Source organism: Electrophorus electricus, chromosome 6 (genome assembly GCF_013358815.1).
Source record: "Electrophorus electricus isolate fEleEle1 chromosome 6, fEleEle1.pri, whole genome shotgun sequence".
Classification (NCBI taxonomy): Eukaryota; Metazoa; Chordata; class Actinopteri; order Gymnotiformes; family Gymnotidae; genus Electrophorus; species Electrophorus electricus.
The window spans coordinates 14,318,872-14,339,124 of NC_049540.1; the positions used below are offsets into that span (position 1 = coordinate 14,318,872).

The 20,253-nt window shown below is 40.1% G+C and overlaps 3 protein-coding genes across 3 annotated transcripts in view; 2 read left to right on the forward strand and 1 right to left on the reverse strand.

Moving 5' to 3' along the window:
• Positions 1–48: 48 nt before the first annotated feature.
• On the reverse strand, positions 49–5,958 carry ssna1 (Sjogren syndrome nuclear autoantigen 1). The gene is made up of 3 exons (XM_027027343.2): positions 5,651–5,958; positions 4,534–4,733; positions 49–375 (listed from the first exon to the last, which is right to left on the reverse strand). The coding sequence occupies exons 1-3, from the start codon at positions 5,700–5,702 to the stop codon at positions 280–282; spliced, it is 348 nt and encodes a 115-aa protein (XP_026883144.1). The 5' UTR covers positions 5,703–5,958; the 3' UTR covers positions 49–279.
• Positions 5,959–5,977: 19 nt separating this feature from the next.
• anapc2 (anaphase promoting complex subunit 2) lies at positions 5,978–12,152 on the forward strand. Its single transcript, XM_027027342.2, is given in 15 exon segments — positions 5,978–6,250; positions 6,410–6,665; positions 6,907–7,219; positions 7,499–7,631; positions 7,822–8,008; positions 8,298–8,417; positions 8,504–8,621; positions 8,870–9,048; positions 9,153–9,294; positions 9,446–9,521; positions 9,916–10,119; positions 10,463–10,550; positions 10,553–10,594; positions 10,884–11,125; positions 11,719–12,152. Coding segments are annotated over 15 exon segments (2,382 nt in total). The 5' UTR covers positions 5,978–6,181; the 3' UTR covers positions 11,932–12,152.
• A 396-nt stretch (positions 12,153–12,548) lies between these two features.
• The window catches only part of LOC113588239 (atrial natriuretic peptide receptor 2), a 30,651-nt gene continuing 22,946 nt past the window's right edge, over positions 12,549–20,253 (forward strand). The window contains exons 1-2 of the mRNA XM_027027346.2: positions 12,549–13,487; positions 19,174–19,361. Of these exons, the coding sequence (XP_026883147.2) occupies positions 12,716–13,487; positions 19,174–19,361 (960 nt within the window). The 5' untranslated portion in view covers positions 12,549–12,715. The remainder of the gene's footprint in view (positions 13,488–19,173; positions 19,362–20,253) is intronic.

Consider the following 20,253-nt stretch of genomic DNA (forward strand, 5'->3'; position numbering starts at 1 on the left):
AACAGATGTGAGCACTATGGCTAATCAAATAAAACTTGAAACAGGAAGTCAAATATATACTTTATTAAAACATTTCATTTAAAATATGACTTACCACAGTAAATATTTAATGCACAGTCAAAATATTGTATCTATCAATATTGGATATCTACAGTTTTGATACAGTGGTGGCTTAAGAAGATACAAAAGATTAAATGCAAATACAGGAGGGGGATTTGAACAGTAAAATTAGCAACAAAAGACAAGGCACTGATGCAGAGAGGGGGCAAGGATAATGGGTCAATGATCTTTGCTGTTTCTGAGTTCAGTGGCTTTGGTGAGGTTCCCCGTTTCTTTCTTTAGAACATTCAAGAGCGTCTGAGAACTCTCCAGAATCTGTAAAAGGAAAAAAGGAAATTTTGTTCCCACACTAATTAGCTCTAGAAAATCAAAACCATCTGGAGAGGGAGATTAGCTATTTCATAACAAGTTTAAGAGGAACCCTCCTTTCAGATTGTACCAAGTCATATGTTATGTAACTGCAGTTTATAGTAACAACCAGGAGAAGGGTGGTATTTTACTGTTAAACTGAACAGTGAAATGGGCAAAACAAAGACCTGACTGACTGACTGACTGAACATGCGTGTCATCATGGTTGGTGCTAGATGTGTGTTATAGCATCTCCCTTTCATCTTGGTCTTTTTACACACAAGCATGTTAAGCATTTACCAAGCTACAGATAATACACACTTGTATGATCATTTTTACTGGGACAATGCAACATGTCACAAGGCAGATATCATCACAAACGGTTTCAGGAACATAACAGTGAATCTTCATTGCTCCAGTTGCCTGTGCAGTCCCTGAACCTCAAATTCCTGTACAGATTTTGGATGAGGTAGCAAGGAAAGGGCCATTTCACAACAGGACTCTGCAGTAGATTTATTACGGTGTCATGGTTTCATGGTTAATCCTGGTGAATATCAGACGGGGGTAGGGTGTGAGAGAGAGACATCCCATCGTTGTGTTTTTCAAAATGCCAGTCCCCCACACCCCCTAAGCACACAAATGTTTAACATATGCCATTCGAACCAATCACCAAAAAAACAAACAAACAAAAAAAAAACAAAACCACTACCAGTACCCTTTCTCCAGTGTGAGCCAGAGCATCTTATGGCTTGAACGATACTGCTCAATCACAGCCTGCTTCAAAAGCTTTTCCAAAGTACATGTTTGGCCACACAGCATGGGCTTTTAATCTGAACTGGTACTGGTCCAGGCCATGGCCTGTGGTTTAACTTTCACAGAGTAAGTATAAGTGCTTTCAGAAGTATAAGTCCAGTAAAAGCCATTTTTATTAGCCGCTTCTTTGCAGGCAGAAATGTGGACAAAAAACTTGGTGCAGATGAGAAAACAATTTCTTTGAAATAGGCAAGTTCCTTTTGAAGGTTCTTGGCATTCAGTGCATCTCCGACAGTTTTAAAAGATTTGTGAACTGAAGATTCCTTGGGTCGTCCGCCTATGTCAGAAAACCCAATTTCAAAGTGGAAGAGGTCTGTGAACAAACAGTGGTGCTTTCCACTAAAGGGCAGAGACCTGCTATCCCATTCCAGACACCAAGTCATTCTATGAGGGGGGCTGACTGAGTCACTGCTGAAATAGAGAACAAATTCTATAATTCAGATCTAGATCTGAGAAGTCAGTAACCAGTAGACCTGAAATGGAGGAATCTGTGAGAATTTTTGCCAGAAGAAACAAGATTACTTCTGTAAGTTCTTTGTTCTGCATTGTTATACAAGCTGACAAATATTGGTTTCATTTATGTATAGGCTATGTAAATAGTAACTGATTTCATTGTATTATAGTGCATATATTGTATTTACACATTAAACTCTAATCCAGCCATTCTTTGCACAAAGGAATGCCAGATTAGTGAGCATGCCAGATTATTAAGAGCTTGTCTAAATTCAATGTGACCTGCTTTTAAATTGTACTGCTCGTCATGTATCGTGAAATAACTTAAAATATTTATAAATTTTAAATCTTAAATTTATAATTTTACGATATATACTTTTACTTCTAAGCAGGTCAATGACTTTTGTGTGTTTTAATAAAAGATGCTTGTTGTGGCACGTGCAGTCATGCCCTCGCTTTAGTGTTACAGCGGTACTGGACATATCTGGTTGTTGCATTATGTATTGCGAGATGATGTCGGAAGCTTTAGCACCAGCAGAATGAGAAATCTTTATACTCTTGGTTTCTGCAGACTCTTCTTCCTCATCACTAATTTTTTCTTCCTGTACACATTTGATGCTGTCTTCAGCTGTAAAAGCTCGATCTATTCCTCAATTTTCTTCATGTAGCCACTTAGTAATGTCATCTTCATCAACAACTCCTCCTCCTGGAAGCTTGTGGAACATCAACAAACACCATCTGAAATTGACAATTCTACATTGGTCGGCTCATCACTGTCACTCGATACTGACTCCAGTTTAGTGTCAATTGAAGGCCATAATTTTTTGCAACACTTTATCATGATATTGCTTTCCACAAATGTTCCATGCTTCTGCTGTTTGGAAAATATCACGCGTATCAATTGATTTGCATGCTTTCAACATTGCCTCCATGGAACTGTTTTCACATTCAACAGGGAGGTAAGAATCACATGTCAGTAGCGGTGCTAAATTGATTCCAAAATTCCCTGATCCTTAGGCTCAATCAGTTTGTTAGTCTGGAGGTGGTCCTTTTTCCTCAATAATTTTCCCCAAATTCTTTTTAAACTCTTCCACGTCCTTTTGTTTGCAAAGCCACTTTGCCCAGTGACTGTCCGCTGCTGCAGGCCATGTCTTTTCTTCCAGTTTGACAGCCAGCCTTCGCTTACTGTAAACTGTTCACTGACATCAAGTCCTGTTAAACACCACTGCTTTTCCTTTGACTATAGAACCACTGAGTGGTAGTCCTTTACTATGGAGCTGTATGAACCATCTGTAAACAGCTGCATCAAGTTGACTGTTCTCACTTTTTTACATAACCTTTTGCTTACCCAACTCATTGTCCATTTGGTTCAGATACTGTCAAAGTTTATTCCTATTCATTTTTATGTCAAACAGTGGCATGTCCAATGTTGTACAAAGCAGCAATGGCTTTTTGAGAACAACCTCACTAACTTTTCTAATTTTTGAGCCTGCGATTTCTTTAACGTGAAGAATTCCTGATAAGTGCAAGGCAACAATGTGTGTAAAATCAAAGTATTGATTAATAAACATCTTAAATGACATCACTTTAATTCAAAGGGTATGGAAAGGGAGATGATCAAGCCTTGAATACAGCTCTGGCTTTCCTAATCTAACTAAAGACATGCTCACCCATTACAATTCAGTTCCACCAGCAGTCTCGAATGTTTTGGCACCAATAAATGTAACAAATAATAAATAACATCAAATAATAAAAACATGTTACATAAACGTGCAGTTTTTCATGTGCAAGACAGATCACATGCCACTTTTATTTGTTTGCTAATGATGCAAATTTGTTTCAGTTTAAATGCTGCTCATGTGATAATATCCCAGCATTAGAAACAAAATGGGAGAGGCTGGTGACTGATGAAGCTTACTCCCACACAACACCATCCTCCCCCAAAACAGATCAAATTAGTCGTGTCAGAATATTTTTTTGTAAAGTGTCAGTGAAAGGTGAGTGCAAAAATAGGAAACACACCGACTTTGAAGACTCAACTTTGAGATCACCATCCCTTGAAATATGCCAAGATTAATACAAGTACAATAAGGAGGACTATATTCATTGAAATAATCAACCAAATGATACTGATTATATCAAGTTTTTTGTACTTACTTTACACATGATAACCCTACTGTGTAATATATTAAATAACCTAGTATAAAAATATCAGGGCATCATATCATGAAAATTTCAACCCATAACACTGCTACTCTGCAGAAACTGTGAGGCAGAGTTACAACATTCCTGTAGAGTGCTTCCAGCATCTTGAAGAATCCATGCCCAGATGAATTCATACTGCTCCAAAGGCCAGAAGTAGACACACTACTAGATAGGTGTACTTAAAAAGCCTGTAAATCTGCATGTCTAGCTTTTTGCCTAAAGACTTTATTCAGTTTAATTGCTGCTGAAAGTGGATCTGAGACATGTTATCATCTCCGATCTTCACACATTTATTCTGCCAGCGTTCCTTCTCTGAAGAGTTGGTTTTCATTAGCCAGGCGTGGGGGTGTGTGTCCCTGTGGACTACATTATTTTAAATTACTTGTACTTCCCAGAACTGATCTAAATTTGCTTCTAAACTGCTTAAACTATTTCAAATCAGGTGGTAATGTAGAACATTATGCACATAAAGACAAGCATTTTCCTTCACATTTCTTCAATGTAAGAATCAAGGCAAACAACTACTGTCCTTCACATATTACTAACCCTTTTATGTTAAAACCCCCAAAACAACTTCAAAGCTGAGCAGATTAAGAATGTGTTATTGCAACAGTACAAATAAGTAAAACAACCAAACAACAAGCAAATCCTGACCTTCATATAGGCGGCCTCGGTCTCAGCAATAGTGCGATCGAATTCGGCGCGAGCAGTGAGACGGCGGGCCAAGCTCTCGTTCACACGGCTCAGCTTCTCCGTCAGTATGCGGATATCGTGTTGAAGACGAGCCTTCTCATCTTCCTCTTGCTTTATCTGCTTATTGAGCTCATCCCTCTTAAAGCAAAGCTCCTCTATACCTAAGCAGAAACGACATTTGGGAAAAGATGGACGGAAAGATGACTTGCCATGTATTCCGATGTTAGGTAGTTTGACATGACGCAAAATTACGATTTAAAGTATTTAGGCCTATCTAGAGATATTAAGTACGGTGGATAGAGTATAAGTGCATTAACATGATTATATACCCCCAGACTACTTCACACTCAAAATATAATATGTAAATGAGAATGATTAAATTAGAAGCAAGTTATTTTGTAATTGGTTTTGTACCGTTTTTTCCACAACCCCTTACAACATGAGGAGCAATAAAGTGCACACGAGGCAGATCGTTTGTTATTACTGTAAGGTCCTTTACATTCATTCATGTAATTTAAAGTGGGAGGAATGTGTATGTACAAACGAAGCCTTACTCAGCAGACTTTGTGCTGAATCGTGTAAAAGGGAAAACTAAAAGGAGGTACACGTGTTTGTAATCGGCTAATCGAAAACGAAAAAAGAGACGCGTACAACATTCGTCACATGAATTACAAACTGAGGAACACAACTCTTGAATCTCATGAACTGTATTCTTCAACCATAACAAGTAACTAGAAATTGTAGCTAGCTAATTAATGTAACGAATATAGCACGTTGCCCTCATTTTAACCAGCTAAGGCTACATCTTCAACCTACATAACCTATACTGGCTTGGTCAGCTAACCTAGCTAGGTTTTGGTCCGTCATTTAGGACATTAGCACTAGCAAAGACATTTCACCTGCCACCTTAAGCTAGCTAACGTTAGGTTAGCTCGCTAGTAACTTAACCTAGATAGCTAGTCAACCAAGTAAAACAAACCACTGCGCACTCATAGAAAACATATTGTAAATTTACTTCATATTATACACTTAAGTGAGTTAAGATAGCAAGCTAGATATGAGTGCATTATCTACTTACACTTCACGAGTTCGTTGTTGTAGGTTTGAAGTGCGGCTCCTTGCTGGGTCATGCTTGCTATATCTACTCAGGGTCAGTATTTTATGCAACTTTGTAGCCAACTATATAGCATACAGCTAGCTAGCGTAACTGGAGGGACGTCTCTTTTCTGAAGTATTTCTTGAAATACAGTACCTAACCTAGTTAGCTAAGCTAGCTAGTTATATAGTTAGCTAACTTGTACGTGCTAAATCATTCACGGAGAGCAAGTTAAGGCTCCCTCCTGTTTCCAGGACAACGTCAATGAGCACTTTCCACATCCCCTTTATCAACATCCGGTAACAGCAACGTCATCAAAACGGGACAGATCCTTGAAGAAGAGCGCGATAAACTCAAGAAAAAAAAAAAATACTATTGCTATAAAATTGGAAAGACATTGTATATCTTACATCATACAGCGGTCTGTTAAAAAGAACACGTCACCCTGGAAATGTTGCCTTCAAAACGGGTTTTATAGTCGTAGGTTGAAAATAGTCAAACTGACTAGCCGGAATGAACGACAGTCCGATTTTAATGCCTAAGGGGCTGTCCGCTGCCTGGGACGCTGTAACTGCTGCACTGGTGAGTTTCAGATTGAGATAGAAAATATAAGAAGCATAAATATATAGGCAGCATTTCATGTATATAAACAATTTCTAACAAACGTGTATATATGAAACGTGATTTTATCGTTTTGTCATAACTTATCCTTGCGTTATTAATCATTTAACCTACGTGCAGGTATCCCCAGTAATACCTCCTGTAGTGGCCGATGACACTATTTCTGACGCCCTTGCCCTACTGTGTGAGCAAGGACTCGGCCAGTATTTGGAGGGCTGGCTACTGGAGACCCTGCAGCTTCGTCTGGGCTCTGATGTGGCTCCGGAGTTCTGGGCGGGGCTGCAGCAGCCAGAGGGGGAGTCGGAGGAGAGGGACCGGGCACGAGCCCTGATAGAGGCCTTCAGGACCCTGCTGCTACGGCTTGAGCCTTTCCTGGGTACGCTGTGTTCTCCTATTTCTGTATGTCCTACTGTTTTATGTTTCATTTAAATGGTAAACATGCAGGTCATTTTCAGTGAGATTAGGGTCGTACTTTTGAGCGGGTGGCACGAAGAGCTGCAGAAAGACTATTATAGTTCTTATCTATCGAGATTTGGTCATGGCAGAAGTTGTCAGTAATGATGTGCTGTGTTTTCTGCACAAGTCTTTCCTTTTCTCATTCAGCCCTCTTGTGTCAGGTGGCCTCGAGCAGCTGGGCTTGTGGCAGGACGAGTGCTGGGGGGGACTGGCTGGGCCTGGGGCCCACAGCCTGCGTGAGAGGGCCTTCTCCGTAATCCGTGCCATCCTCCTCTTCTCACCACCGCCCGTTCTCCAGCAGCGTGTGCTGGAGTTCTATAGCCGCACCTTCTCTGTGCACATGAGTCAGGCGGGGGAGGGTGCAGAGGGTGAGGAGGGCCCGGCAGATGGCTTGTGCTCAGGCTGTGCTGCCCTGCCCCAGCTGTGCTGGTGCCAGGAGGCCCTGGAGCAGCTGCAGGAGCTCAGCCACATCCTGTGAGCAAACGGCTACATTGTTTTGTGATACTGGGTTTATAATACCAGGAAAATAAATATGATGGTATGGTAACCTATGAGGGAATAAGCAAGTATGCAGGAAACTCGATTCAGTCACAATCAGGCACAGCTACTGTGAACATCTGGCATGCCATGCCTCCCTGACATTTCTGACCTAGCTTTGTATTTATTACTGGGATTTGTCAGAGTCAGTGCCAGTGAGTTAGTGTGTGAGGGTTCAAAATCTAACTGGAGCAGTGAGATCGTGGTGTGTTTTAGCTCTAGACTGCAGCAGCTGGAGCGTGTGAGCTCTGAGGCAGTGACCAGCATCTTGCACAGGCTCATCGAGCAGAGGATGGAGCAGCGTTGCCGTGGTGAATACGAGAGCTCCTTCCTAGCCGACTTCAACGACGTATGTGGCTATTTGACCTGTTTACTCTTAGAAACAGTGTAAATAACAACACATCTGCTACTTGTATTATGTTTTTAAAGGCACAAACTTTTTTCCATTAATTGGAATGTCTGCATTATTAATATATCAATTTGTGTACCTTTAAAAAAAAACGTAAACCTTATCCAGCCATCCTTACCTTGGGCTGCAGTGGCTGGAGCAGGTACTTGGCTGGCTCAGCAGGGTGTTCGCCAGCGAGGTGGGCGAGACTGGTGCTGACCAGAAGCCCGACCACCCTGGTGGTGCCATCCTCCAGCGCTGGCGATGCCACATGCACCAGTTCTTCTGTCGCATCTATGTGAATATGAGGATCGAGGAGCTTTTCAGCATCATACGAGGTGACTATCTGGAAGGCCTGAGTGTGATGTTGAGTGTAATGCTCAGAAGTACTGAGTGCAGTGCTGGAGGGCTGTTTTGTGATGATGTCTTTTGTAAAAAGTCCTATACAATAAAAACTGATTGAAATATAGCGTATGCAGTGGTGAAGTAAGGCAGATGTGGTATTCCTTTACATTTTATGGATCCAGAGTAATTATATACATTTACATAACCTCTGCACTTTTCAGCTGTGCTGTGCTTTGAAACTCCTAAATACGTCCCGAATCATATAATTCTCGGACTATTTAGATTTTCCTGATTCAATTCCTGCCATTGAAGACCTGAAGTTCTGTCTGGAGCGGACCAATCAGAGACAGCACCTGCTGACCTCCCTTAAATCTGCTTTTGAGACGCGTTTGCTGCACCCAGGTCAGGGGCAAAGCCGGGGGCAGTACCCTGTTTTGCTTTTTTGTGCACCATTAAGAAATATTAATCCCCACCATCACCCTCTTTAGGAGTTCACACATCAGACATAATCACCGTATACATATCAGCCATTAAAGCTCTGCGCGAACTGGACCCCTCCATGGTTATCCTGCAGGTGGCCTGCCAGCCCATCCGCAAGTACCTCCGGTGAGGCCTGTAAACACTAACACATTATGCCTTATGTTTTTGCTCCAAGGTGAATGCCAAGTAGGAGGCCTACTGTTCTGATAACATTTTACCATCATAAACCAACGTACCATCTTAATGGTAAAACCAATGGTGCAAAAAAGATGTAACACAGTATGGAACAATGAAAATGAGAACATGGCTTGCTGGTTGGTTGTTGGGAGGTTTGATAAAAGTGCTTTAACTGGATTTGGCTCTGGTGTGGGCAGGACCCGTGAGGACACGGTGCGCCAGATTGTGGGGAGTCTGACAGGTGATGCAGAGGGCTGCAGCGATCTGGCCAATGAGCTTTCTAGAGCTGATCCCGTTACCCTGGAGACGCAGGATAGTGAGGAAGAGGGGAGTGATCCGGAAGAGTGGACCCCCGACCCCACTGACGCACTTGCAGGTTAGAGACTAGCAAACATATACATACACCTTTCTTTTGTCATTGTGTTTCTTTTCCACATGGGCATATGTATGCTCACAGCACCACTCTCTTTTTCTGTATAGATAAGACGGGCTCAAAGCGCCGTTCCTCAGATATTATAAGTCTTCTGGTGAGTATCTATGGCAGTAAGGAAATCTTCATTGATGAGTACAAGACGGTACTAGCGGACAGACTGCTTCACCAACTCAACTACAACACAGCAAGGTGCTTTAATTTACTGCACACACATACAAAATCCACTGATTAATTGCTATATATAATTGCTATATATTTATCACAATGTAATTTGAAATGATATCTGTTGATATGTAGGTTTTTATCTTATTTAAAATTGTGTGTTTGTGTATGCGCATAGAGAGATTCGAAATGTAGAGCTGCTGAAACTGAGGTTTGGAGAGTCCCACATGCAGTACTGTGAGGTTATGTTAAAGGTATGCTTGCCTCTGCAAACTGACAGGCTTGATGTCATCTCTTGAGTATGACTTCTGATCTGAGATCAGTGATTCAGGATTTTGTATAGAAAAGCTTTTCATTTGCAAACATCTGACACCTGGTGGAGAAAGTGTTGACTATAGGAAGATTTGTAGTACCATATAACTCCCACTTTTTCCCTTTCTGTACAGATTGTCCACTTGAATGTGTCTTTTATTAAAAGAATATGAATATTTCATTCTTCTACAAAATGAGTGGCTCAGTGAATATTTTTAGAAAAGTCCTTAACCTTAAATTTGCAGCTGATTCTTAAACCTTAAATTTCAAAATGTACCATTTGTCCATCTATGTATCTGTTTCTCTCTCTCTGTGTGTCTGTGTCTCTCACATCAGGATGTGGCAGACTCCCGTAGGATCAACACTAATATCAGTGAGGAGGTGGCTCGTCTGCCTGCTGAAGATCAGCCTCCCATTCCTCTCTCAGCCATGATCCTGTCTTCAGAGTTCTGGCCTCAGCTCAAAGAGGAGAAGATGGAGTTGCCTACTGTAGTCTCCAAAGCCATGGAGGCTTACACGCTCCGCTTCGAAAAGCTCAAGGTCTCTCTCTCTCTCTCTCTATTTTCTTTCTTTCTTTCTTTCTTTCTTTCTTTCTTTCTTTCTTTCTTGGTCTGTCTCTCTCTTTCCTTCTCTTTGAACCTTTACTAACTTTTCATCACTTGCCTGAAAAACAGCTTCTGCCAGCACTAGTCTGAAAAATAATTCTAGCCATGTGCCTGACCCGTCCTCCCTCCCTGTTGGGTTGGAATGAATTCCAGCTGTCAAAGTACACTCCAAGCCAAAATGCATAGACTGGAAAATGACATTTGCACCATACCACCCCAAAAATAAATTGCCGCAGTTCAGTCTGAGTGTCTTTCTGTATGTGTCCAACGACGTGAAGGCCATGAGGACTCTGTGCTGGAAGCCTCACCTCGGGTCAGTGACTCTGGATGTGGAGCTGGAAGACCGCACCCTCACCAACCTCTCTGTTTCCCCATCCATGCTGCCATCATTCTGCACTTTCAGGACAAGGGTAAAGGGGCATGCCCCAGTTTTCATCACTTCTTACCTCTGCAGCACATCGCAAATTCCTAAAAAGCATTCTTTGTTTATTAGTAACTTCAGAGGGGAGGATTTATTTTTATTATTATTACTTTATTACTAAAATATTTGTTGTTTCGTTTGTAAAGTGACTGGGGTTATGAGTTTCAGCTTTAATAATTAATAAAACAGTATGAGAATAGTTCAGTAAAAACAAAACTAAGTAAGATACCATTAGACTGAGAGGTGAGAGGATGTACCCTCCGTTCCTTCCCTTGCAGGCACGTGGAGCCTGGAGGACCTGAGTGGTGCTCTGGGGGTGTCACAGGAGCTGGTGCGCAGGAAGCTGGCCCTGTGGCAGCAGCAGGGTGTGGTGCAGGAGGAGGCCAGTGGCCGTTACAGCATCCTGGAGACAGCCTCGTGCAGGGAGCGGCCTGACCGCGCCGTCATGCTGCTGGACAGTGACGAGGAGGGCGACTCCAACACCACCACCCAGTCCGAGCAGAGGGAGGAGAAGCTGCAGGTGGGGTGAAGCTGCGCCCGGGGGTCGCCCCAGTGGTGCACAGAGGGTTATGTCTGACCTGGAATGTAATTATCCAGGGTTAATGTAATTATCGTTAGACAGAGCTGATGTGAGCGTTTTCAGGAATTGAGAGAGGAACATGGGCTGTGGCGCACTGCTGAGCTGTTGTTGTTTTTCGGATCTGAAAATATATTTCTGATATATTTATATGCTTTGAGTGAAGTTGTTACTTTGCACACACATTGTTGTAACATCCTTAAGATGCATATTTAATATGTCTGGCCTTCGTAACAGATTTATAAAATAACATTACTTTGTGTTATGTTTTAATTTTTTATGTCAGATACAGCTAACCACTACGTCTTGTCGTAAAAACGTACTAGCTGTCTTTGTTGCACAGACATTATAATATTAATATTTGTAACTTTGTTCCATACTATCGTCATTACAGAAATGATACTCTTTAGTATCACTGCCCGTATTAGTTTAAAAAAACAAATCACCCTGTACAAGACTCTGTGAAGGGGACTGCGTGAATGACTGTTGCTGCCAGGTGCCTAATTGCTGTCCCCTGTCCCCCTGTCCGGACTCAGTTGTTCTGGGCCTACATTCAGGCCATGCTGACCAACCTGGAGAGCATGACCCTGGAGAGGATCCACTCTATGCTGCGCATGTTCGTTGTCACGGGGCCCGGAGCCACAGAGATGGACGTCAACGAGCTCCAGGCCTTCCTGCAGAAGAAAGTCCGAGACCACCAGCTCATTGTCTCGACTGGAGTCTACAGACTACCCAAGACCAGTCAGTAGAGGACAAGAGGTTTAATACGTCAAGGGTTTTTGGTTTATTTGTTTGTTTTAAATAATAAAATATTGATTTGCTTATGTTTGTTACTTTGGAGTGCATTTTTTAGTTACTTTTGCACTTGTTATACAAATAAATAATTAAAAATAAGACATTCTAGCAAATGTTTTCACCTGTCCTCTGGTAAAATAAAAAGAATGAAAAATAAACAAAAGTCTTCACCTAACTTAGTATTCAGTATATTTATGGTTTGGGTTTACTTCTGCCACACAATAGGCTTGCCAGAATAATTCAAATTATGATTTTTAACAAAACTAGATGTTGTACTATGCAGTTTTCAGTCTTCCAGATAAGTAGCTTACACACAGTTACATGAGAATTTTATGTTTGGGAAGAAAAACAGGACCATTTAAAATAGGATTTACCCCAGTAATTCAAGGCAAACAAATAGAACAATTGATTGTGTATATGGCGTAATCATGCTATTGTGTGCATAAACGGATAGTTGATTTACCTGACGGGCAGGGGGCGCTATTTACTTGCTCATTGCGGGCAGCTGACATGACGTGTAGGGGGCCGTACTGAGGGGGTTGCACTGATTTTCAAGTTGGTCATTTGGATGAATGTTAGCACATAGAGCACGCTCTCAGAGGGGATTCGGACCACAATCTTAAAACTCCATTAAACTTGGAAAAAGGAGCTCCTAAGGAATTTCGAATTAGTTCTGGAGTTTAACTACACACAAATGGATTATCCTCTCAACTGGTTTCTTTTGCTGGAGAAAGGCATATGATTCGTTTGAAGACGCATAATCTCTCACCTGGGATTTCTTATTGTCCACTCCTGGATTTTTTTCATCTTGAGTCCGTAATGGGATATAAAACCCAACTTGGACGTTGTATCCTTGTCGTATTCGGTTATTATGTTATAACCAGGTGCAGAACAAATGCGGGTAATATCACTGTGGCCGTAATGCTTCCAGACAATATCAAATACCCTTGGGCATCGCCAAGGGTCCTTCCTGCAATCCGCATGGCGAGAGAAAATATCCTGAAAAGCGGACTTCTAGCAGGACACACCATAAACCTCCTCAACTTTAGTGTAGAGGATTCCACTGGGTCTTGCTCGGAAAATAAAGCACAGATAATTGCAGTGGATACTAAACTTTACCACAAACCAGATGCTTTCATTGGACCTGGTTGTGTGTACGCTGTCGCCTCTGTTGGAAGATTTGCGTCCCACTGGAACCTGCCACTGATAACTGCTGGAGGACTAGCGTATGGCTTCGATAATATTGAAGAGTTCAGAACTATTGTTCGGACGGGTCCCACCACCACCAAACTCGGAGACTTCGTCAACTACCTTCATGCGCATTTTAACTGGACCAAGCGCGCGCTGATGATATTTCACGATTTAAAGCAGGACGATAGACCGCACTTCTTCCTATCCGAAGGCATTTTTCTAAACTTACTCGAAGAAAACATGACCGTAGAAGCTTTCCCATATGGAGAAGATTTAAATTATAAAGACATCGTCACATTTATGAAAGAGAACGGGAGAAGTAAGTTTGGCCTAGGCTTTTGGGCTGATTGTCAAGAAAATGTTGCTGAAAATGTTCTGACATATTGGGTAAATGTATCATTGTATTATAAGCAAGAGCTCCCCTCACTTGTTTTAGGTTTATGGCCTGAATTTGTTTCATCGTTTCACCCACTACCCACTAGTGCTCATCTTAACCCAATTACTAAACAATTGTCGTTAGACCACAGTGAGGCATTGTCCTCTTACACTGAAATTACGCGAAAACTTTGGCATATATGGTCCATCACCTGCGTTCCTATATTTTTGGTTGTATTTTTGGTAAATATGTGTCCTGGCGAACATTTTTCAAGTCCGAGTTTCTCAAGAGAATAGTTTCCATATTATGTCTCATCTTAAAATGAGGCAGTTATGATTTATTGGTAGTTGTAGTTTGCATTTAGTTCAGATTAAATAAGTAAATATTACTGTTACGCAACATTTGTGATCACCGAATGTTGGTATAGCAAATTGTGATAGAAAATAGGAGCAGCTATACGTGTTGTAGTTTTGCACGACACAGGGACCTAATGTTTAGCTTTGGTGTCTTGATTATTCATACACTAACATTCTGTTTGCCGCGACAAAAAAGTCTAGTCACCTCCTAACCTTTCTTTCCTTTAATGTAAATGCATAGTTTCGTAATAACACACTTTTGGATGAAAGTCAAACCTCAATGACAGAGCCGAGCAAGGAAGAGCTTCCTACAATAATATGTGACAGAAGACCGATTACAAGGTTAAAAGTCGCTTTAAATGCATAATTATTTTTTATTTCATTTTAATTTAAACAATTAAAAATATATTCAAAGGATACATACATATTTCATACTGACGTCCTGTGTTATCAAACAGAATGGAGAAAAGGGAGAAAGCAGAGTATGCGGATGTCGTAACTCAGTGCCAATTTCTACACAGTTTAAAGTGATTAGAATTCCTAGTAAAGAGGGTGAATCGACGTGGTATAATGTTACCATCTTATTTTGTGTCCAGAGAAAGCTGCTACCGGCTGCAAAGGCTAGATACTAACAACTAGAAATCCGTACCATTTTATGGTGTAGACGACTGTAATGATCTCCAAGTGACTGTCCAAAATACAACGATGACAATATAAAAACATTAGAATAATCGTTTTACGAGCCTATAATTAACCACTGATAATTAATCTAGTATTTTAAATAAAGACTAAAAAAGATTAATTGGAATATTCTGGGTATCCAAATCCCTAGACTGACCCTGGACTGAAAAATCATAGAACATCTTGCTGCCCTGTATATTAAGACTTTAATTCATTTAGAATAACTATGAAAGCTACTATAATTATATCATGATGAAATATTTATAAAAATTCCAGATTATGTGCTATGGACTCTATCACAATATTTTGTAGTTAGGAGTAAGGATTGATTCAAGAAATGTGCTTGAACTTTGGACAAAAAAAGCTTACGCCATAAGCTACCTAAATGTCAGAACTCACCATGAAACAGGAATTTTAAGGACCAAAGGAACTGGTATTTTCAAAATGTTAGTTTATGTTTCTTCTGAATTCAAATGTTAAAATGATAATGAACAATAACAGTAATATCTTGTAATACTGTTATTGGTTTCATTACGTTAAATGCAGGTTTTACCTCAGTGAAAATATCCACATCATGTTTGTTGTTAGATGCATTCTAGCTCTAAAACTACTTATTCTTTGTTATTTTTGCCAGTAAATATTGCTTTTGAGTACAGTAGATAAAATTTCCAATCCAGTGAGTGTACCATTATGTGATAATCTTCAAATGTGTGGCTCATGTTCTCACTACCATGGCAACGTGCATCCAAGTCAGTCTCCCAGCGTCCTCTTTTAACATGTGAGCTGAATGGCACTAGAATGCTCTTTTTCTCTCTCTTGCTCGCTCGCTCTCTATACCGCTCATGCTGTGACTCTCTATTTGCTACCAGACGTACCATAGACACAGCAAGTCATGTAGAAACAGAGTACCTTTCACAAATTCTTGGATACCATGAAAAAATACTTATACAGTTGTTTCTATTTTGAATGAGAAGCATTCAGAAGGTCATCCAGTTCTCTTAAATTGATATGTCACACATTATTACCGGTGTGGTATACATATAGTGTCTTTTTGTGTTTAATTTTAAAATATTAAATTAATATTTAATATTTTATATTAAATCTATACATCCTATCTGTATTAATGCTTAAACGTACAGCACATTAAATGGAACTTCCCCCAGAATAACAATGAATTAGACATATTTACTTTTCTCTTAGATTAGCACTAGAGAGTTCTAATTTAGATTCTGACATTATTCTTACACATGATTGTGGAGACACCTGACTGGTTGGAACTTTACATAGCAATGGAAGAAAGGAACTGTGTCTTCTTCCTCAACCTAATGAAAATATGGCAAATTATTGCTTCAGTCACAAAGAGATGGTTCGGACACAAATTTAATTCTGAGGCAACCGCAACTGCCAAACATTGTTGTTACGCTTTCAGAAATGGAGTGCCATTTCTTTGACAAGTTTCATGGCAGTTGATATGCTGTGTTGGCAATGCAGGTTATCTTCTGCTCTGTTATACTACGTAGGGGCGTACCAAAAGGCCAGACATGTCAAGTCAAGTCAAATATATTTATGTAGTGCTTTTTACAACAGATGTTGTCAGCCCCTGAAACAGCTGACAAACAAAGCGTAAAATACTGCTTACTGTACCTTTAAGTTGCTCTATTGCTTAGTCTTTAAATTGTCAAAACATACAAGATTAGAGTGAGAAGTGATATCATTGTTACATAGCTTTTACCTGACAATATTTAGTTAAGAGCTTAGCTGGGTTTTATAACAGCCTATTGTTGCTTGATTGTTCTGACATTTAACTAGGCCTGTTAAGGTGCATGAACATTTAAAGGGCTTTAATGGATAATTATTTGCAGTTGTTCACTGTATGCTCACTTCTAGAGATTAGCATCACAGACCTTTCTGGAGAGAGAAAATTGTTGATTCAAAAAAAAAAAAGAAGTAATAGCAAGACTAAAAAGCCCATATGTTAGTTTTTAGTCTTGCTCTCTACTAGAGTTCTGTGAGGTTTTTTGTCTGTTTTGATTTTATCTCTAAGTAATTAATGAGATTTTGTCTAGTAAGCATAAAATGAGATGATTAATATATTTTAGAATTGTTCCTCTATTAGCTGTGACCTTTTAGATTAGTAGTTTAAGATGTTTAGCACCTTTAGCACAGAGTTGAATTACGTCATGTGAAACCAATGTGGGGTCAGTCAGGTTAAGTGTAATGTGTTTTCTCAGTAGCATTGACATCATTCTACTGCACAGCCATGCATTGTAAGCAATATGTTATGCACCATTATGAATTTTGAACAAATGCAGGACAAATGCACACCGCTGCGTTCACCATAACATTATATACCCACCATTGTGTTCATCATAACAATGTATGCACACTGCTTTGCTCACCGTAACATATGAAAATGTTATTATGCTAATTACAGGAGCGTTTCTTCACCATAAGAAAAACTGCACATACCCTAATATATATATATATATATATATATATATATATATATATATATATATATATATATATATATATATATATATAATTATATATATAAATACATAATTGAAATAAACCAGTATGTTATCAAAACTAAATGTAAATACACCAATATAAGCTATTAGTGCTGTAATTACTGTAAATACAGTGTGTTATTAGTTCTGTAGTAGATGCAAATACACCAGTGTGTTATTTGTACTGTAGTAGATACAAATATACCAGTGTGTTATTAGTACTGTAATAGATGTAAATACACCAGTCTGTTCAGTCTGTTAGTACTGTTGTACCTCCCTTCCCCACCTGGGTGACTTTACTGCCATAATGGCCTTAGGGTCTGAGTGAGTTATTTTGAATGTCGAGGCTTGTTCTGCTTCTCTGGCCTCAGCATTCTGTTCATTTTTGCCTACTGATGGGAAGATTGAAGCCTGGCCCAACCCTGGAGACGCTCATATCCTTACAGCTGTTTGTTCTTTCCTGGTGCATTACCTTTGGGAAACAATGACTCACTGCACTGAAAAAGGTTCCAGATATTAATGGTAATTTTGTACTAGTCTGGGTGAGACCAAGATTTCAGCTGAAAATGTTTATTCTCTGCTTGAAAACTTCATAAAGGAAGTTCTGGGTCATTGGATCATACCTCTGTCCTCCAGGCAACATCTGAAAAGAATGTGTTGTCAGCACAACACTCAACATTTAAAGAAGGTGTAAAGGTAATGGTGTTCAGACTCAGAAGGCCTCTCAGTTGATTTGAAGCAGACTGAAGGCACATGTCAAGCAGTGGAAAGGGAAGGTTGTCAAGTTATGTTTTGCTGTTTCAGTGGTTGTCTGTGTCTGTGTGTGTGTGTAGATGTGTGTGGCGCATTTGTGTGTATGTACACTGATAATAGTTGAACAACTGGAGCTGACAATAAATAAACAATGTTCACTAATTATCAATAAATATTTATAAATATTTACAAATTACTATTAAATCAGGAAAATGGTTTACACAAACTTTGTTTACTGCTGCTTTTAATAGACTACAACTGGCACACAAATACTGTCAGTGCATGTGCATTATATAAAAAAATTCAATCACTACAATACATTAACAACATTGTACATTGCTAGCATCAGAAAACAAATCATAAATACTAACTTCTATCTGCAGCAAGTGTTTTTTAAGCAAGTGACCCAAAAAAGCCTCCAGGCCATTACAAACTACCAGCACAGACTGTGTACTGTCAGCACTCACCTCGTACGAGAACCGAACGTCCTCGTGCTGATTTTGATGGCCTTTGTGTAAGCTAGGCCCTAGCAGATCTGTCTAAAGTCTATAATGGTGGTGAACATTTTTGTTGCCTTTTTGTACATTTGTCTTGGTGCACATCCAGCAAGCTTTGGGGCTGTTTGGCTAGAGCTGGCTGGGGTGTGTATCCGCACCAGGGGCCGTGTTCTGCCTGAGTGCTAAGAGGGAGCCCCTCTGATGAGCTGGCAGCCGCCGCTGTACAAGGCACAGCTAATGGAAATTAGTGTCTATAGTTCGAATGGGATGTGATGCAACACAGCACTGTGGATGCATACATAGGCACACGAGTCAAGGCAGCATGCTTTACACAGTTAGGATGGCGGCCGTATTGAGGCAGCCATGTACGCACAGCAGACGTAGAGATGTTACAGGGATGGACATTGTTACTTCCATTATTTTACTATCTGTCCTTGGATTCTAAGGGAGGCATAGTCAAAGACTGAAGGTGGATCAAAGAGGTCTATTTACTTGATTTAACAGGTATATGAGAAATTTGCACACACCCACCATGAGCTTATGACGTGCTGAATGTATCCACATATCTTACTGGCAGCCTCTGTCTGATTTGCCTCCCCTACATCTCTGTATGATCTGTCTGACCTGCAGTTGTGTACATCTCTGTCTGTCTGCCCAACAGTTATGCACATCTCTGCCTGTCTGCCCAACAGTTATGCACATCTCTGCCTGTCTGCCCTGCAGTTGTGTACATCTCTGCCTGTCTACCCTGTAGTTGCGTACATCTCTGTCTGTCTCCCCTGCAGTTGTGTACATCTCTGTCTGTCTGTCTTGTCTGACTCCCCTGCAGTTGTGTACATCTGCGGGCCTCTGCAGACCTTCTTCCACATCATGAACATCTTTGAGGAAGAGGTGAAGAACCCAGAGGACTATGCCATCTTCTACCTGGATGCATTTGGAGAAAGTCTCAGCAGCGAGGCCAAGCAGCCATGGCAAGGCTCAAATATGCAGTGGAAGGATCCAATCAAACTGTTCCAGGTACACCAATGGAGAACTCCAACCAATGGAGAACTACAACAAACCAAGTTTTTTTTAGAATGTCATGGGACATATGTGACATTTATTTAGTAAATTAATAAATTTTTGTATGCACTTTAATTGTGGCCCGCTAGAGTGTTTTACAGTTTTTCCTGTCTTAATGGGACTGCAATTTTCTCTTATTTTGAATGCATTTTAAAACTAACCCTTTTGCTTTAGTTGTTAAAAATCCATTAGGCTTACACTTATTCAGATTAGACTCGGCTTCCTGCAATTAGAGTTTGTTCAGGTAATTAGAAAATATATTGTTCAGTTTTAATTTCTACACAACACTATTAGAATAATGTGTTTAATGTAAATTGTGTGTTTTGGTATTTCTGTTAAATATTAAGTTAAAGAAGAGAGGATAGGGGTGATAGATATTGATACCACCTTTTACAAGATGTAAACTTATACAATGATCTGTATACTGCTACAGAAGTAAAGTAAAGCACTTAGCGCTTTCATGAATAATTTGTTTCTGGGAGATAACCATGTTTCTAAGCTCAATGTCCAATGTCTTGGAGGTACACCTCCTGGCTGTGTTAGCACATTACACAACATCAACGTGACCACAAGTTACAACAGGTTTTCAGCCAGAGACCAGCTTTCTGATCCTAGATACTTTCTGAAAATTATGTAATAGTTTTAGATTATTGTCATGAGACTGCCATGCCAGGAGATGCAGGCCTCACATATGAAATCTGAAGGAAAAACCTAGCAGTCGTACAAGCCCTGCATTCTGTTTTTAAAATCTTTCACCATTATCTAACACCAAATGCTTATGTTTTTTTTTAATGTGTCCTGTAAATTAAAATGAAGTCTTTTACTGTCTTCATAATAGCATCACTGA